Source organism: Sinocyclocheilus anshuiensis, unplaced genomic scaffold (genome assembly GCF_001515605.1).
Source record: "Sinocyclocheilus anshuiensis isolate Anshui unplaced genomic scaffold, SAMN03320099.WGS_v1.1 scaffold1455, whole genome shotgun sequence".
Taxonomy (NCBI): Eukaryota; Metazoa; Chordata; class Actinopteri; order Cypriniformes; family Cyprinidae; genus Sinocyclocheilus; species Sinocyclocheilus anshuiensis.
The window spans coordinates 1,012,402-1,025,938 of NW_015541012.1; the positions used below are offsets into that span (position 1 = coordinate 1,012,402).

Below are 13,537 nucleotides of genomic sequence, written 5' to 3' on the forward strand. Positions count from 1 at the left end.
TATATATATAATATTATATTATAGTGTTGTAGTTATTGTCTGTTGGTGTAGGTGTTAATATACAGTAGTTATCATTATAGTTATTTTTATAGTTATCGTTTATTGGTGTGGTCTCTTATATAGCCATCTTTATAGTTATCGTCTGTTAGTGCAGACAATAATATAGTTATCTTTATAGTTACCATTCTTGAGGTGAACGCAAATCTAGTTATCATAAAAGTTAGATTTTTAGTTATTGTCTGTTGGTGTGGACAAAAATATAGTGATCGTTATAGTTATCATCTGTTGTTGTGGACATTAATATACAGTAGTTATCGTTAAAGTTGTGTTTATAGTTATAGTTCCTTGGTGCGGATGATAATGTAGTTGTCTTTATAGTTAGCGTCCATTGGGTGGATATATATAAAATGAATATAATTATTGTTGTAGGTATATTTATAGTTACCGGCTGTTGGTGCGGACACAAATATCGTTATTTTTATAGTTATCTTTATAATCATTGATCTTGGGGTGGATGGTAATATAGTTATTGTTATACTTATAATTAGCATCCATTGGTGTGGATGTTAACGTTTAAGTTATCGTTATTATTATAGTTATTCTCTGGTGTGAACAGGCCTTAAACGTCCTCAGATAGCACCATGCTAACTCTAAAAAGCGGAATATTTGGAAAGAGCGAACTGATCATATGGAACTTGATTTTATTTGGATCTATTTTTATCTATAATATTCAAAAGTTTACTCTCTTAAAGTCATTCTGGTTTACAAGAATCCGTCGTTCTCTTCTTACCTGCGGGTAAGTTTTGAGGTCAGCTTAGAGAACAGGTTTGTGGTGGCACGGCTACGGGAGTGTGGCAGAGGGCTTGCTTCGTGAGAGAGGATGGGTGAGGTGGGGGGTGCGTGGGTGGGATGCCGGTGGTCCCGGAGCTGGCCCCCATGGAAGGTGCTGCGGATGGTGGAGCCCCTCGTCAACCGAGAACGCTCGGAAGATGTGGAGCTGGAGGCCCCAGCCCCGGAGATGCTGTGGGTGGACGGGGAGGCTGGAGGTAATCGATGTGACAAAGAGCTGAGGAAAGAGACAAGAAAACATGGATGGAAATTAAATTCCCCCTAAACTGAAGTTGTGTGTAACTCGTCCAGCATTGCTTTTGCTATGGACTTGACTGATACCCACCCAGAACAATCATTATAGGATTCTAACAACCACCCAGAACATTATGGTAGCAAGTTTTGCACAGGCAAAAATGCACGTGAAAATGCAAAAATCTAGCTTTAATTAGCAGTTATCATGGATCTAACTGGAGGCTACTTTGGTAACAGAACTCAATCCATAATACAAAGTCCAAAACGAAACACGGTAACAGCTCTGTAGCGATACGATTAAACCAATATCAGATCTCGAGGCTCAGAGGCAGCTCTGGCTGGGTTTAGTAAATGTGAGGCAGGATGCTGAGTCACTGAGGCATGAGCTCTCTTGTGTTCTTATTCCCATCTCAGAAACAGCCACTTAAGGCAAATTAAAACTGAACCCTTAGCGGAAAAAAGCTTGCACACGACTGCACATCTGAATGCTGGAAACAGAGATACGCAGAGAATGGTGAAGGCGTGAGAAATCTCTTTATTTTCTGTTTATTAAACTAATCCGAACCAGGGAAACAGGAGAGAAAGTCATAGGACAAAGAGAGAAAAGGAGAGCAAGAAGAAAAATGATGATCCACTACTCACATGGTACTGGCATTACTAAGGTGTTCATAGTGGTGGTTAGCAGCTTTGGGTGGTTAACAGGGTGTTGTTACTAAGGACCCCTTGAACACTTTTGGAATCGCTTAGACAAGCAGTAGCACACCTCTCCTCTTGAATAGGAATAGTGATGCTGTCCATAGCAACTAGCACTACTAATGTCTCAGTTCAGATGGGTTCACGTCACAGACGTGCAGCTCTTGGCACCGGACTGCCTCTGTCCCCTCCGTCTCGCTCAGTTTTGGCAGAAATCTAACAGATCTCACATGCTGCCTCAGTCTGCCCACTGGCCCGGGGCCACTTCACTTAACGCTCTAAATAACCCTGCGCTGATGGACCTTACACACACGCACACACACACACAGGATTTCCTATAACAGAGTTTCACGTATTAGCTTCTATTGGTCGGAAACACTGCAGTCATTAATAGCAGTTCTGGGCAGAAAATTTGTGTGATGAAGGGTTTAAAATAGCTTGGCTGGGTTGAATGTATTCAGTGTTTATATGGGGTCCAATAAATTTGAGACTAGTCTGGGATTTAACATCTCAGAATTTAGGTTTGATGATTTTAAACAGTAAAATTAACAAATTCTATTGAAATATTCTACATTATTTCAATTCAAATATGCAAATCTGTGACTTATTAATATTAATTGTAAAATATAAATATCATTAAAATCGTTACCCTGATAAAACTATTTGCAATCAAAAAAACATTGTATTAAATTATAAAAATCATTTCAGATTTCCTCTCAGATTTCACTGTGTATTTGTCACATTCTGGTGACAGTGATTCTGCGTGTGTGGACACGTGTGCTGTACTAGCTGGGCTCGCGGGAGGGAGGCTTCTTTAGGTCTACCAGTCAAGCAGCCTTGCGACCCAGACAATCCACGTGCCTCCTCTCAGTCTCTTTAAGTCACATGACACCCAGTCTTTGGGCCTCCCCCGAAGAGGAGGAAAGAGAGAGAGGAGGGTGATAGAAGGACAGCTAAGCAGTCACCATCTGCCACTGCTGAAGCATAACAGACCAAATCCATCTCAATAAACAAGCACACAGAAAAAAATATTTTTGGCTTCAGCATGTACATCAATTCTGAAACTTCAATGCATACAGTATATACAAAAATAAAATACAGAGACACGTTTTACCTGTTCTCTTTCCCATTCTGTAGTAAGGTGTGTCTGTCAGTGCTTGTACGGTCCGTACATACATAAGTGTTCCTACGGGTCATGGTACTGGCAGGGATGTTGTTCTAAAGCATGAAACAGGAAGCAGGTATTGAAAACCAAAAACAATGGATTTTACACAGATATACTATTGCAGCTATCCAAATATGACGTGCTTTTCTGACACAACTGTCCTCAGAAATTCATGCATGCAAGGAAACATCACTTTATGACCAGAGAATGCTGATAACGAATGTGAACATGTGCCATTATATCCCGGGGAATAATTGTTGTTATTGATGCATTTGGTGTACAGGAAGTTATGTAACATTTTAATGGACGGCACTTGAACTGTCATTAGCATGATTTTTATTTTCTACTTTATTAAAGGAATAGTGCATCTAAAAATGAAAAATCCATCATCATTTTACTTGTCTTTGGAAACTTTTCTTCTTCTTCTGTGGAACACAAAATAAGTTATTTATAGCAGAATATCCAGCTTCCCTTTTTCACAGAATGAAAGTAAACGATGACCACGGCTGTAAGTAAGGTTGACGGCTTATATTTCAGTTGCTTCCTTGCATAAATCTATCATATGGCTTCAAAAGACTTGGAATATAGTGCACAAACCCTAAGACCGAATTTGTGAACAATTGTGAAAAATCTCCTGAACAATTAATATTTTAATTGATATTTCCTGCAACAGGATGTATATGATTTCCTGTGCTTGATTACCGTTGTTGCATTGATGTCTTTGCAGCGGTCAGGGATCTCAGCTTTGTTGGGGTTGTTGGCTGTGCTGACCATGGGGCTCGACGGGGGGATGCTACGACTGCCCACCACACTGCAGCTGGCCTTCCTCGAGGGCAGACGCTCCTCTTTTAGTTCCCCCTCTCCTGTACTGGTGGGGCTGCGCTTGGGGTGGGTTACTGGCACTGATGGCCCACCTGACAAACATTATAAATAATGACAATTATAAATTATGTTAATAACAACAACAACAACAATAATAAAATGTGTTGCTATTAATAATTATTATTATTACTGATAATAATAATTATTATTATTTTAACCTATAATTATAATTAAGCTATAAATAATATCAAACTATAAAAATGAAATGATCCATGAGGGGTGTCGGGACTCACAGAAGTCGCTGTGCCTCCTCTGGCGGTGGTAGGTGGAGGCACTGCGCTGGGGTTTAGTGTGACTGGAGGCAGAGGTGGAGCTGGACGAGGAGGTGGAGGAGTGTTTGCTGGTGCCATTAGTGATGGGACTGGGCCGCACCCGTGCAAGAGACAAACTGTTGCTCGACCGGGACTCCACGCCATCCTATATGGTAAACATATACTGTAAGATATTACACACTTATAGGATAACGCACAGGCTGTTCTCAAGTCAGCGGCAATCCCTATCTCACCTCATTCTTGCGGCCTAGCAGCAGATACATGGCAAATATCTCATTGTACTTCTGTGTGCTCAAGGCATCTTTGATTTCATCACGGGAGTAACCCATTCCTACCATCACATCTGTATGACCAGAGAGAGAGCAAAAATAATTAAAGCAAATAAGCAAGTAGTCATTTAGCAAACAATTTTAACCAAATTTAAGCAATCTGGTTTTAAGTGCCTTGCTAGCAAGGTTTGAAACACAACCTTCTTGTTACTACAATGCAAAAAAATATTTATTGTTATCTTTTTTTTATATCTTTTATCTTGTCTTGTTATATATAAGAAAAAATATATACATCTTAAAAACAAGATACATTTTACTTTGATAAGTAAAATTGTGAAAGGTAAGCTTTTCTTCACAGAATAAACACTACTGATTTTATTAAAGAAATTAATACTTTTATTGAGCAAGGATGCATTAAATTTATCAAAAAGCTTTTACATTGTTACAAAAGATTTCCTAGAATGATTTCTGAAGGATCATGTGACACTCAAGACTGGAATAATGACTGCTGAAAATGTAGCTTTGCATCACACGAATAAATTATATTTTGAAATATATTTAAATAGAAAACAGTTATTTTAAATTGTAATAATATTTCACAATATTACTGTTTTGACTATTTTTTTTATCAAATAAATGCAGACTTCGTAAGCATAAGAGACTACTTTCAAAAACACTGAAAAACTGTATTTACACCATACGTTTTGCATGGTTTTTATTTTTCTTCATTTGCAAATTGTTTTAATCATATATCTAGAGAAATAAAATTTTGGCAATGGGGTAAAAAATTATACAAAAATGTAAATTTATTACTTAAATATTATAAAAAATATGTATTAAAAATGCATAAATGTGCAAGATACATCTTGTTATGAGTATGTTTATATACAGGAAAGCCAAAATAATTTTTTTAAGAAAATTATTTTCTAAAAAAATCATGTAAAAGGGCCAAAAGGGGAAGTGGTGGCAGGATTTCTTACCTATACGGCTGCTGTCATTATAATCCTCCACAGGCTCTACATGAGGCTTCAGGTCGTCGTTTTCGTACCCGACATTCATCCACTTATCCTTCATGATTTGCTGAAAGGGAAGAACAGAAAGTCAGACAGAGTGAGCAACGGCCCGCAAGATCCATGCAAACAATAAGACGTATTATCAACTGTGATGGTCGATTGCGGGTTACAGTTGCTCCTCCTCACCTCCAGGGTGCAGCGCTTGGTGGGGTTGAGCACAAGGAACCGGCGCAGGATGCTCTCACAGTCAGTAGACATGTAGAATGGCACACGGTACTTCCCCCTCAACACACGCTCACGCAGCTCCTGAGGGAAAAACACAGACTTCTATTCAACACATAACCTAATTCTGAACCTGTCAGCCACCGAATCGCCCTCACGGCACAAAGAAACAATCACAGCTCACTTGACCTACATTACTTGAGAGCAAAGCATCTCATAAGAGCAACTGCTGCACGTGTGCTGCCTTAGAAAATGTCTCAAATTGTTGTCATATGACTGTTCAGAATGACACAAGATTTTACATTGAATATTAGTTGTGACTCAACATATTAAAAAGTTTGCAACAAAAGTAAACAAAAATGTCCTTAAAATTAAAGTTGAATGTTTCTACCAATAAACACAATGTGGCATTTATTTAATGTAGACGTAATTTCTTTTATCTTCAATGGATGAATTTCACCGTTTTCGAGAATGAGAAAAATATAATAATATCTACTGATCAAATATGTTTTTACTGAAATATAGACAATACATGCAGCCCTTAAATAGAGTAACTGACTGATATGCAACAAATAAATAAACAATTTTATTGACCAGAGCTATCATAGTGCTCACAAACAATAGAAATATATAAATCTTGCATAATAACAGGACATTACATATTTTTATTTATTATAATTGCTGATATTGGATATATATTGGCTGATATTATACATTTAAATGTGAGCATTTTCATTATTTTTACATGTGGATTGTTTTTGCCATCATTTAATAGTCACTTAATATATAAAAAAATGTAATAACACTGTTAAATGCAATTTTAAGCAAATCTCAAAATGAAAATCTATTTTCCATACTGTACATTATAATGCTGTAATATTAAATTCACTTGTAGCATTAAAAATGATTGATTTTAGTTTAGTTTGTGCTTTATTTTAATTAATATACACAAACTAGTGCAGAATGTTAATGGCAACCATTTATCAATTATCGCCCCATAATATAAAAATAACTATTAGCTTATGTCTATCAGGGGGAATTTTAATATCAGTGCATTCCAACCTACCACTGGAAAAAATATTAAAATTAAAACATATCTAGATAAACATGGTCGTTGGATGACTTTTTGACATACTCATACATCGCTCTACTCTTTTTCAAGGCCTTTCTTTCGTTTCTTATACTAAGTTGAGTAATTTACCTTGAGGTTTTGTCCATCAAAGGGCAGTGATCCGCTGACCAGCGTGTACAGTATAACTCCCAGACTCCAGATGTCCACCTCTGGCCCATCATACTTCTTCCCCTGAAAGAGCTCTGGGGCGGCGTAAGGGGGGCTGCCGCAGAATGTGTCCAGTTTACTGCCCAGCGTAAATTCATTACTGAAGCCAAAGTCAGCAATCTTGATGTTGGAGTCTGCATCAAGCAGGAGGTTTTCTGCCTGAGTGAGGTATAAGATGGGATATATGACCATGAGCAGGAATTTAATAGCTTTGCGCTTTGGGGTTATTTTAAAAGGGAGCAAAGTGTGTAATGATAAAGCAGTTTACTGTTTTATGAAAGCTACAGATGCAATAAAATGACATAATATGTCATGTGAAAGAACAATAACCTTCAGGTCCCTGTGAACAATTTTCTTCTGATGACAGTAATAAACCGCAGAAACGATCTGAAAGAGAAACACAGACAACGACATCTCTGAAACAGGAAACAGGAATAAAACAGGGTAATAGGAATAAAAATGTATAGCATGTTTAACACATTAAAAACAGAAAATACAGCTTGGTTTTGCTCCTTTTAGATTTTTATTTCATCAAAGGTGAACAAGTTTCAAGTTGCACTGATTGTGATATGTCTTACCTGCCGGAATTTAGCACGCGCCTCCTTTTCCTTCATTCTCCCGTGGGATACGAGGTAGTCAAATACTTCACCTACCATAGAAGAAAAAATTGAGTACGCTTAAAAATAATAATAATATTTTCCAAAATTTAATTCATTTTTAAAAACAATCCAATTAAAACTTCTTCAAGGAAATAGTTGAAATAAGATAATAATTATCTATTTTAATTTATTTTGGTCGATAACTGATACTGCGAAGGGCGAGATACACTGAACAAAATTCTAAACGCAACACTTTTGTTTTTGCCCCCATTTTTCATGAGCTGAACTCAAAGATCTAAGACTTTTTCTATGTACACAAAAGGCCTATTTCTCTCAAATATTGTTCACAAATCTGTCTAAATCTGTGTTAGTGAGCACTTCTCCTTTGCCGAGATAATCCATCCACCTCACAGGTGTGGCATATCAAGATGCTGATTAGACAGCATGATTATTGCACAGGTGTGCAAAACAAAAGTGTTGCGTTTATAATTTTGTTCAGTGTATATACTATAGAATATTTCAACTGCTTGATCTGTTGCATCATTGCAAAATGTAAACTATATTATCACCCAGCTCTGATCTGCTAAATGCAACTATAACACATGAAGATATTAAGATACCATAAACATTAACATCATGAATTTCCATAAAGCTGCTTTGAAACAATGTGCATTATGAAAAGCGCTATACAAATAAATGTGTCTAAATTCCTCTTGATAAACAGCCGATATTAAAATTCTACACTAGTCTAAAATTTGATTTTAAAAAACTGAAAAGTACAAATCAAAGTGAATCAAATGGAATCAGGCATCACAAGATTATAATGTACAATATGAAAAATGGATATTTATTTTGAGATTTGCTAAAAATGTAAAAGTTATTAATATTATTTAAAGAAATTTAAGTGAGTAAATTATTTAAACAATTTATTGCTCATAGGAAATTCTCTAATATTGTTCAACAATCCATATGGTACAAATATATTGCACATTCCTACATAAAACTACATTGAGTAAAGATTCCAATAAGCACACATTGGATGGGTAATGGATATACTAATATAACTCATCTAGTTATAGACAATTGATTGTCAACTGACAATTGATTGCCTGACTAATGAAGTTATTTAATACTACTTAATACCCAACGACTGGATGCAATATTTTATTCTGCTACGTATTCACTGACGACAGAATGAGATTCATTAGAGGAAGGAATGGATAATGAATGAGCTTCCAGTAAGAATGTGAAGTGAAGTGAAGTGACGTGACCAAGTATGGTAACCCATACTCGGAATTAGTGCTCTGCATTTATCCCATCCAAAGTGCACACACACAGCAGTGAACACACACACACCGTGAACACACACCCGGAGCAGTGGGCAGCCATTTTTGCTGCGGCGCCCGGGGAGCAGTTGAGGGTTCGGTGCCTTGCTCTTTGGGTTAAGAGTCCAACTCCCTAACCATTAGGCCACGACTTCCCCACACATTGGATAAGCTAGTATAAGCTAGCGCTGTACGCGTGCCTGTCTGTACTCTTGCACGTGCATCAGCCTCATCAGATAGATTAGGAGTGGAAACGTGTGATTCATTAAGAGAGCAGCCAATTGAAGCTCCACAAATAGGACGGGCTAAAGTTAAATTAAGCCTGATTTGACTATGAGCATCTTTACTAGCGGCAAATCACTATAATTGCTGAGCTGTGTTGGCCCGGCTTCAGTGAATGCACATGAAACCTATAGAAGGACGAAGGAAGGGAAAGATAAGAAGAGAGATAAAGGATGAAGCCTGTGCAGCTGTGCTCATTGATGTGACAGTCACACACATGCATGTTTACGAGTGAGCGCATACAAAGACTGGAGACGTGTGATTATTCATGTCGAAAGTTATGTTAAAAGCTAGACAGTATATTTGGTATTAATGAGAAGGAGACAAAAGCAGAAACATAATTTGTTCATTTTCAACAAAGTAATTTGCTACATTGAAGTAACTTTTTCTAAAAGTGCATTAAAGGGGTCAAATGATGCGATTTCAAGTTTTCCTTTCTCTTTGGAGTGTTACAAGCTGATTGTGCATAGATAAGATCCCTGAAGTATTAAAGACTAAAGTCTCAAAACAAAAGAGATATTCTTTATCAAAGTTAAGACTCTGCCACGCCCCCCTAAAACGGCTCGTTCTAACACGCCCCCACATATCTACAGCTCGCGATTATGGTAAGGGGCATTACATTTCCACATCACCACAGTGCTTGCGGTGTTCGGCCAATCACAATGCACTGGGTCAGCTGGCCAATCAGAGCAGACTGCGCTTGTCGGAAGGAGGGACTTTGTAGAAAACGAAGCGTTTGAGAGAGGCGGGGCATAGAGGACCTACAATAATGCACAGTATTTGAAAAATAATGTGTTTTTTGAACATTAAAGCATGTCAACATATTCTGTTACACCAAATACACAAAATAATGATCTTTAAAAAAGCATCATATGACCCCTTTAAAGTGTGTACATGTAGGATGCATGTATGTATGTTGAAGTGGGGAGGAATCGTACCACCACTGGCATATTCCATCACAAGGTAAAGCGTCTTCTCCGTCTCGATCACTTCAAAGAGCTGAACTGTAGATATAAGAAAAAATTCACAATCAGAAGATCATTTTACCATGTGCAAAAAAGTTATAAGTAAACCGAGCAATAGAGAATATGTGCCGGTTGTTGACTCCAAGGAAATCTTCAGCCAAAAATGAAAATTCACTCAATAATTTACCCAATAATTAAATTTTTTTTTGAAGTTTAACAGTTCAACATGAAGTGCAACATTTATTGAAACAAAGCTGACATAAAATAAAATATAAATATTAGATGAAAAACTTAGAAATGCTGCCTTGGCAACTAACTGTAATAAAATAAGTTGAAGTACTAAAATTACTAAAACCTAAATAAAAATAAATTAAAACTAAATAAAAATATTTAGAAAAAAATCATAAAAGTGACTAAAGCACATAACAAAATTACTAACTAAAAACAAAATAAAAATGGAAGAAATAAAAATAAAAGCCAATTCAAAATATTAATAAATTGTATATAAAAGTATATTAATAATACTAATACAACACTGCTACAGATGCAGATAATATAAACTGAAAGAATTTTAGAGGTGGTCAGTGTGTTTTGAGAGGCCTCAGATGTTGACATTTTGGCAAAATAAACGTTCACGCAAAAGCATCTAAAATACTCACCTATGTTTGGGTGATTGAGGCCCTTCATGATCCGTACCTCTCGAAAGAGCTGAGGAGAAATAAAGAGAGAAAGTAATCAGTAAAATTAGATAAAAACTTCTGTTTATACAACAACAACATGGAAATATTCGTAATACATAATTAAAAATGAATATACTATAATTAAATCTTAATATAATTAGAAATTAAATAGCCTACAATTAACTATTACGTACAATACATATAATTAATATTTACTTTTAAATAATAATTATAATTACTTTATACCCAAATGCTGATAATATAATTTGATAATACAATCAAAACATTTTCACTAGTGGTCTCAGACGTTCAGATCCTCTTTTCAGTTATGTTTAGTGGTTGATAAAATCATCTCTGTCAGAAACGTTTCAATGATTACATCAATAAAACATCAGAATCCACAATGACCCTGCAGAGACTGATGGATGGGGATTCATGCAAATCCATAAATAGCATTTACACCGAATCCCACGATAAATACAAAACAGCTCACACTCTCTGACACAACCCATGGTGCCGCCTGCTCAGCCTGTCCTTTCTAATGGCAGTTAAATTGAACGGAAAAGGGATCAAGCCAAAAAAAGACCCATCTTGTGACCAATCTTTCGTTCCGTTGTCTAGGACATCAGAGCTATGCTGTAGCTTGTCTGCTGCTGAAAATCTCAGTCTTGTGGTACAAAGCTGAATCGCTGTTACACACAAAGTATCCTTCGAATTTCCTCCCTCCAACATTTCCTCCCATTCGGAAAAAAAAAAATAAAATTCTGGCCAAAACATATTTTAAATATATGCTAAATAAAGTTGTAAACAGTGAAGCTCAATGAAATATATTTTGAAATTAAAAAAAATATTTTTAGTTTCAACCTTCATATACCAAAATATATTTCAGGGGCATGAAAATACATTTCCAGTCTTAGAGTAGCCTATATTTAGGCTAAATACAAATGTGGATGGAACAGCATACTAGAGATCAAAACTAGATTTATAAAGATTTAAACACAATTTTCTTTGGAACATTGTAAATTATTTTCCTTGCTGATTTTATATGTTCCCATGAATTATAGACAACAAATAAAGCTCTTCTTCAAATGTAACATCCGTCTATGAATTTTCTTGGATTGAAATATATGAAGGGCAAAATATATTTTTAAATGCTTAAAAAATACATTTTAAATTTTTTAAAATATATTTTCAAAAATAAAAATGGCGAAAAATGTATTGGTGGAAAATATATTTACACATTTTATATATATATATATATATATATATATATAAATTATGAAGTATATTTAAAAATGTATATATTTGTTATTTATTTATATTTAATGTATTGGTGGAAAATATATTTACACATTTTATATATATATATATATATATATATATATAAATTATGAAGTATATTTAAAAATGTATTTAATTGTTATTTATTTATATTTTATTATTATAAGGTTTTTTTTTCCTGTGTGGGCTTGTATGAAGGAAAATCATGACAGTATTTCCCTTTTTTTGTGAACTACCCTTTAGGAAATTCGACCTAATGGCCACAATGAAACGACAAACAAGGTGTGTGAGAACCGTCCGTCTGCTGTTTAAAAGCAGAATTTGATTGCTGCAAGGACCTTGTTTGACAAAAGGAGAGGGGCGGAGAGATGGAGTCAAAGAGAGAAGTGACGGACCCAGAAAAAGAGAGAGTGTGACTGAAAGACAAAGAGTCACGAAGACTGTGAGTGTACATGTGAGTCGGACAAATAGAAAGGAAAGGTAAAGGACAGAGGAGAGCGTGAAAACGCAAAATAAGTGGAATGTGTTGACGGCTGACAGACACGACACCATTTGATCTAATTCTTCCAAAACGTAGTCAGTCACCCTGGAAGAACATCCGAATGAAAGAGAGAGAGAGGCCATGCTTTCATTTGTCCTGTTTTTGTCCTCACTCACTGCCCTCTGTGTGTCCCATCAGTTAGTTTCCATTTACCATTCATTTTCATTTCAGAAGCCTGTGCAGCTTCACTTTCCCACCCCTGGGCCAAAATCATAGGTTGACAAAAAGCATCACAACACAAAGCTTAACAAACTGATAGGGAATGAGGGCCAAGTTAGTTTTTGAACACAGTATAAACATAATGATATAAATGCAATGGCTTTGTTCCAAATCCTAGTGTGCTGCCTACAGAGGCAGCATTTTAATACATCACGTGCCCTCTCAACACAAAGGCAACTTAATTATGCTGTCTTATACTTTGCTTTGGCCACATTTTAAGACAGAATCCTATGAATCCTGTGGAGAAGACAATCCCAGAATTCACATAAGCTGTGTGAAAAAAACAAACAAATGCAAGAGAGAAATGTTGAGCTTAAATATATGCAGTTTTGGGGAAAGTTACTTTTAAAAGTAATGCATTACAATATTGCGTTACTCCATAAAAAAGTAACTAATTACGTTACTTAGTTACTTTTTATGGAAAGTAATGCGTTACGTTACTTTTGCGTTACTTTTTAAATCTGGACAGGGCTTGCTTGTTTGTTTTTAAAATAAAAAAGTTCTATTTTTGGCAAATATAAAAGCCTTTTCACACCAGAAGTGAAATGAATAAGCCTCAGGCTGAAGGGAAAGTAAATTTACGTCCGTACAGTAGAATGCAGAAGAAGACATTTCAACACACTTCAGCAATAAAAAAAGACACACAAATGTTTGTCTAGAGTCATTTTTGCTTATTAGTATGGTTGAACTGGATCATCGAAGGTCAGAAGCAAATAGAATGAGATTAAATACATAAAGGATATTTGTGTTGTTTAACATTTAATTAT

The 13,537-nt window shown here is 35.9% G+C and overlaps 1 protein-coding gene across 3 annotated transcripts in view; it reads right to left on the bottom strand.

The window, feature by feature from the left end:
- The window catches only part of LOC107690446 (MAP/microtubule affinity-regulating kinase 4-like), an 86,645-nt gene that overhangs the window by 8,316 nt on the left and 64,792 nt on the right, over positions 1-13,537 (bottom strand). For all 3 annotated transcript variants that reach the window (XM_016488793.1, XM_016488792.1, XM_016488794.1), the window contains 12 exons: positions 10,709-10,757; positions 10,023-10,088; positions 7,457-7,527; positions 7,209-7,265; positions 6,801-7,037; positions 5,564-5,683; positions 5,345-5,444; positions 4,329-4,438; positions 4,057-4,240; positions 3,644-3,855; positions 2,891-2,994; positions 791-1,066 (listed from right to left, as the gene is read on the bottom strand). In XM_016488793.1, the coding sequence (XP_016344279.1) occupies positions 791-1,066; positions 2,891-2,994; positions 3,644-3,855; positions 4,057-4,240; positions 4,329-4,438; positions 5,345-5,444; positions 5,564-5,683; positions 6,801-7,037; positions 7,209-7,265; positions 7,457-7,527; positions 10,023-10,088; positions 10,709-10,757 (1,586 nt within the window). The remainder of the gene's footprint in view (positions 1-790; positions 1,067-2,890; positions 2,995-3,643; positions 3,856-4,056; positions 4,241-4,328; positions 4,439-5,344; positions 5,445-5,563; positions 5,684-6,800; positions 7,038-7,208; positions 7,266-7,456; positions 7,528-10,022; positions 10,089-10,708; positions 10,758-13,537) is intronic.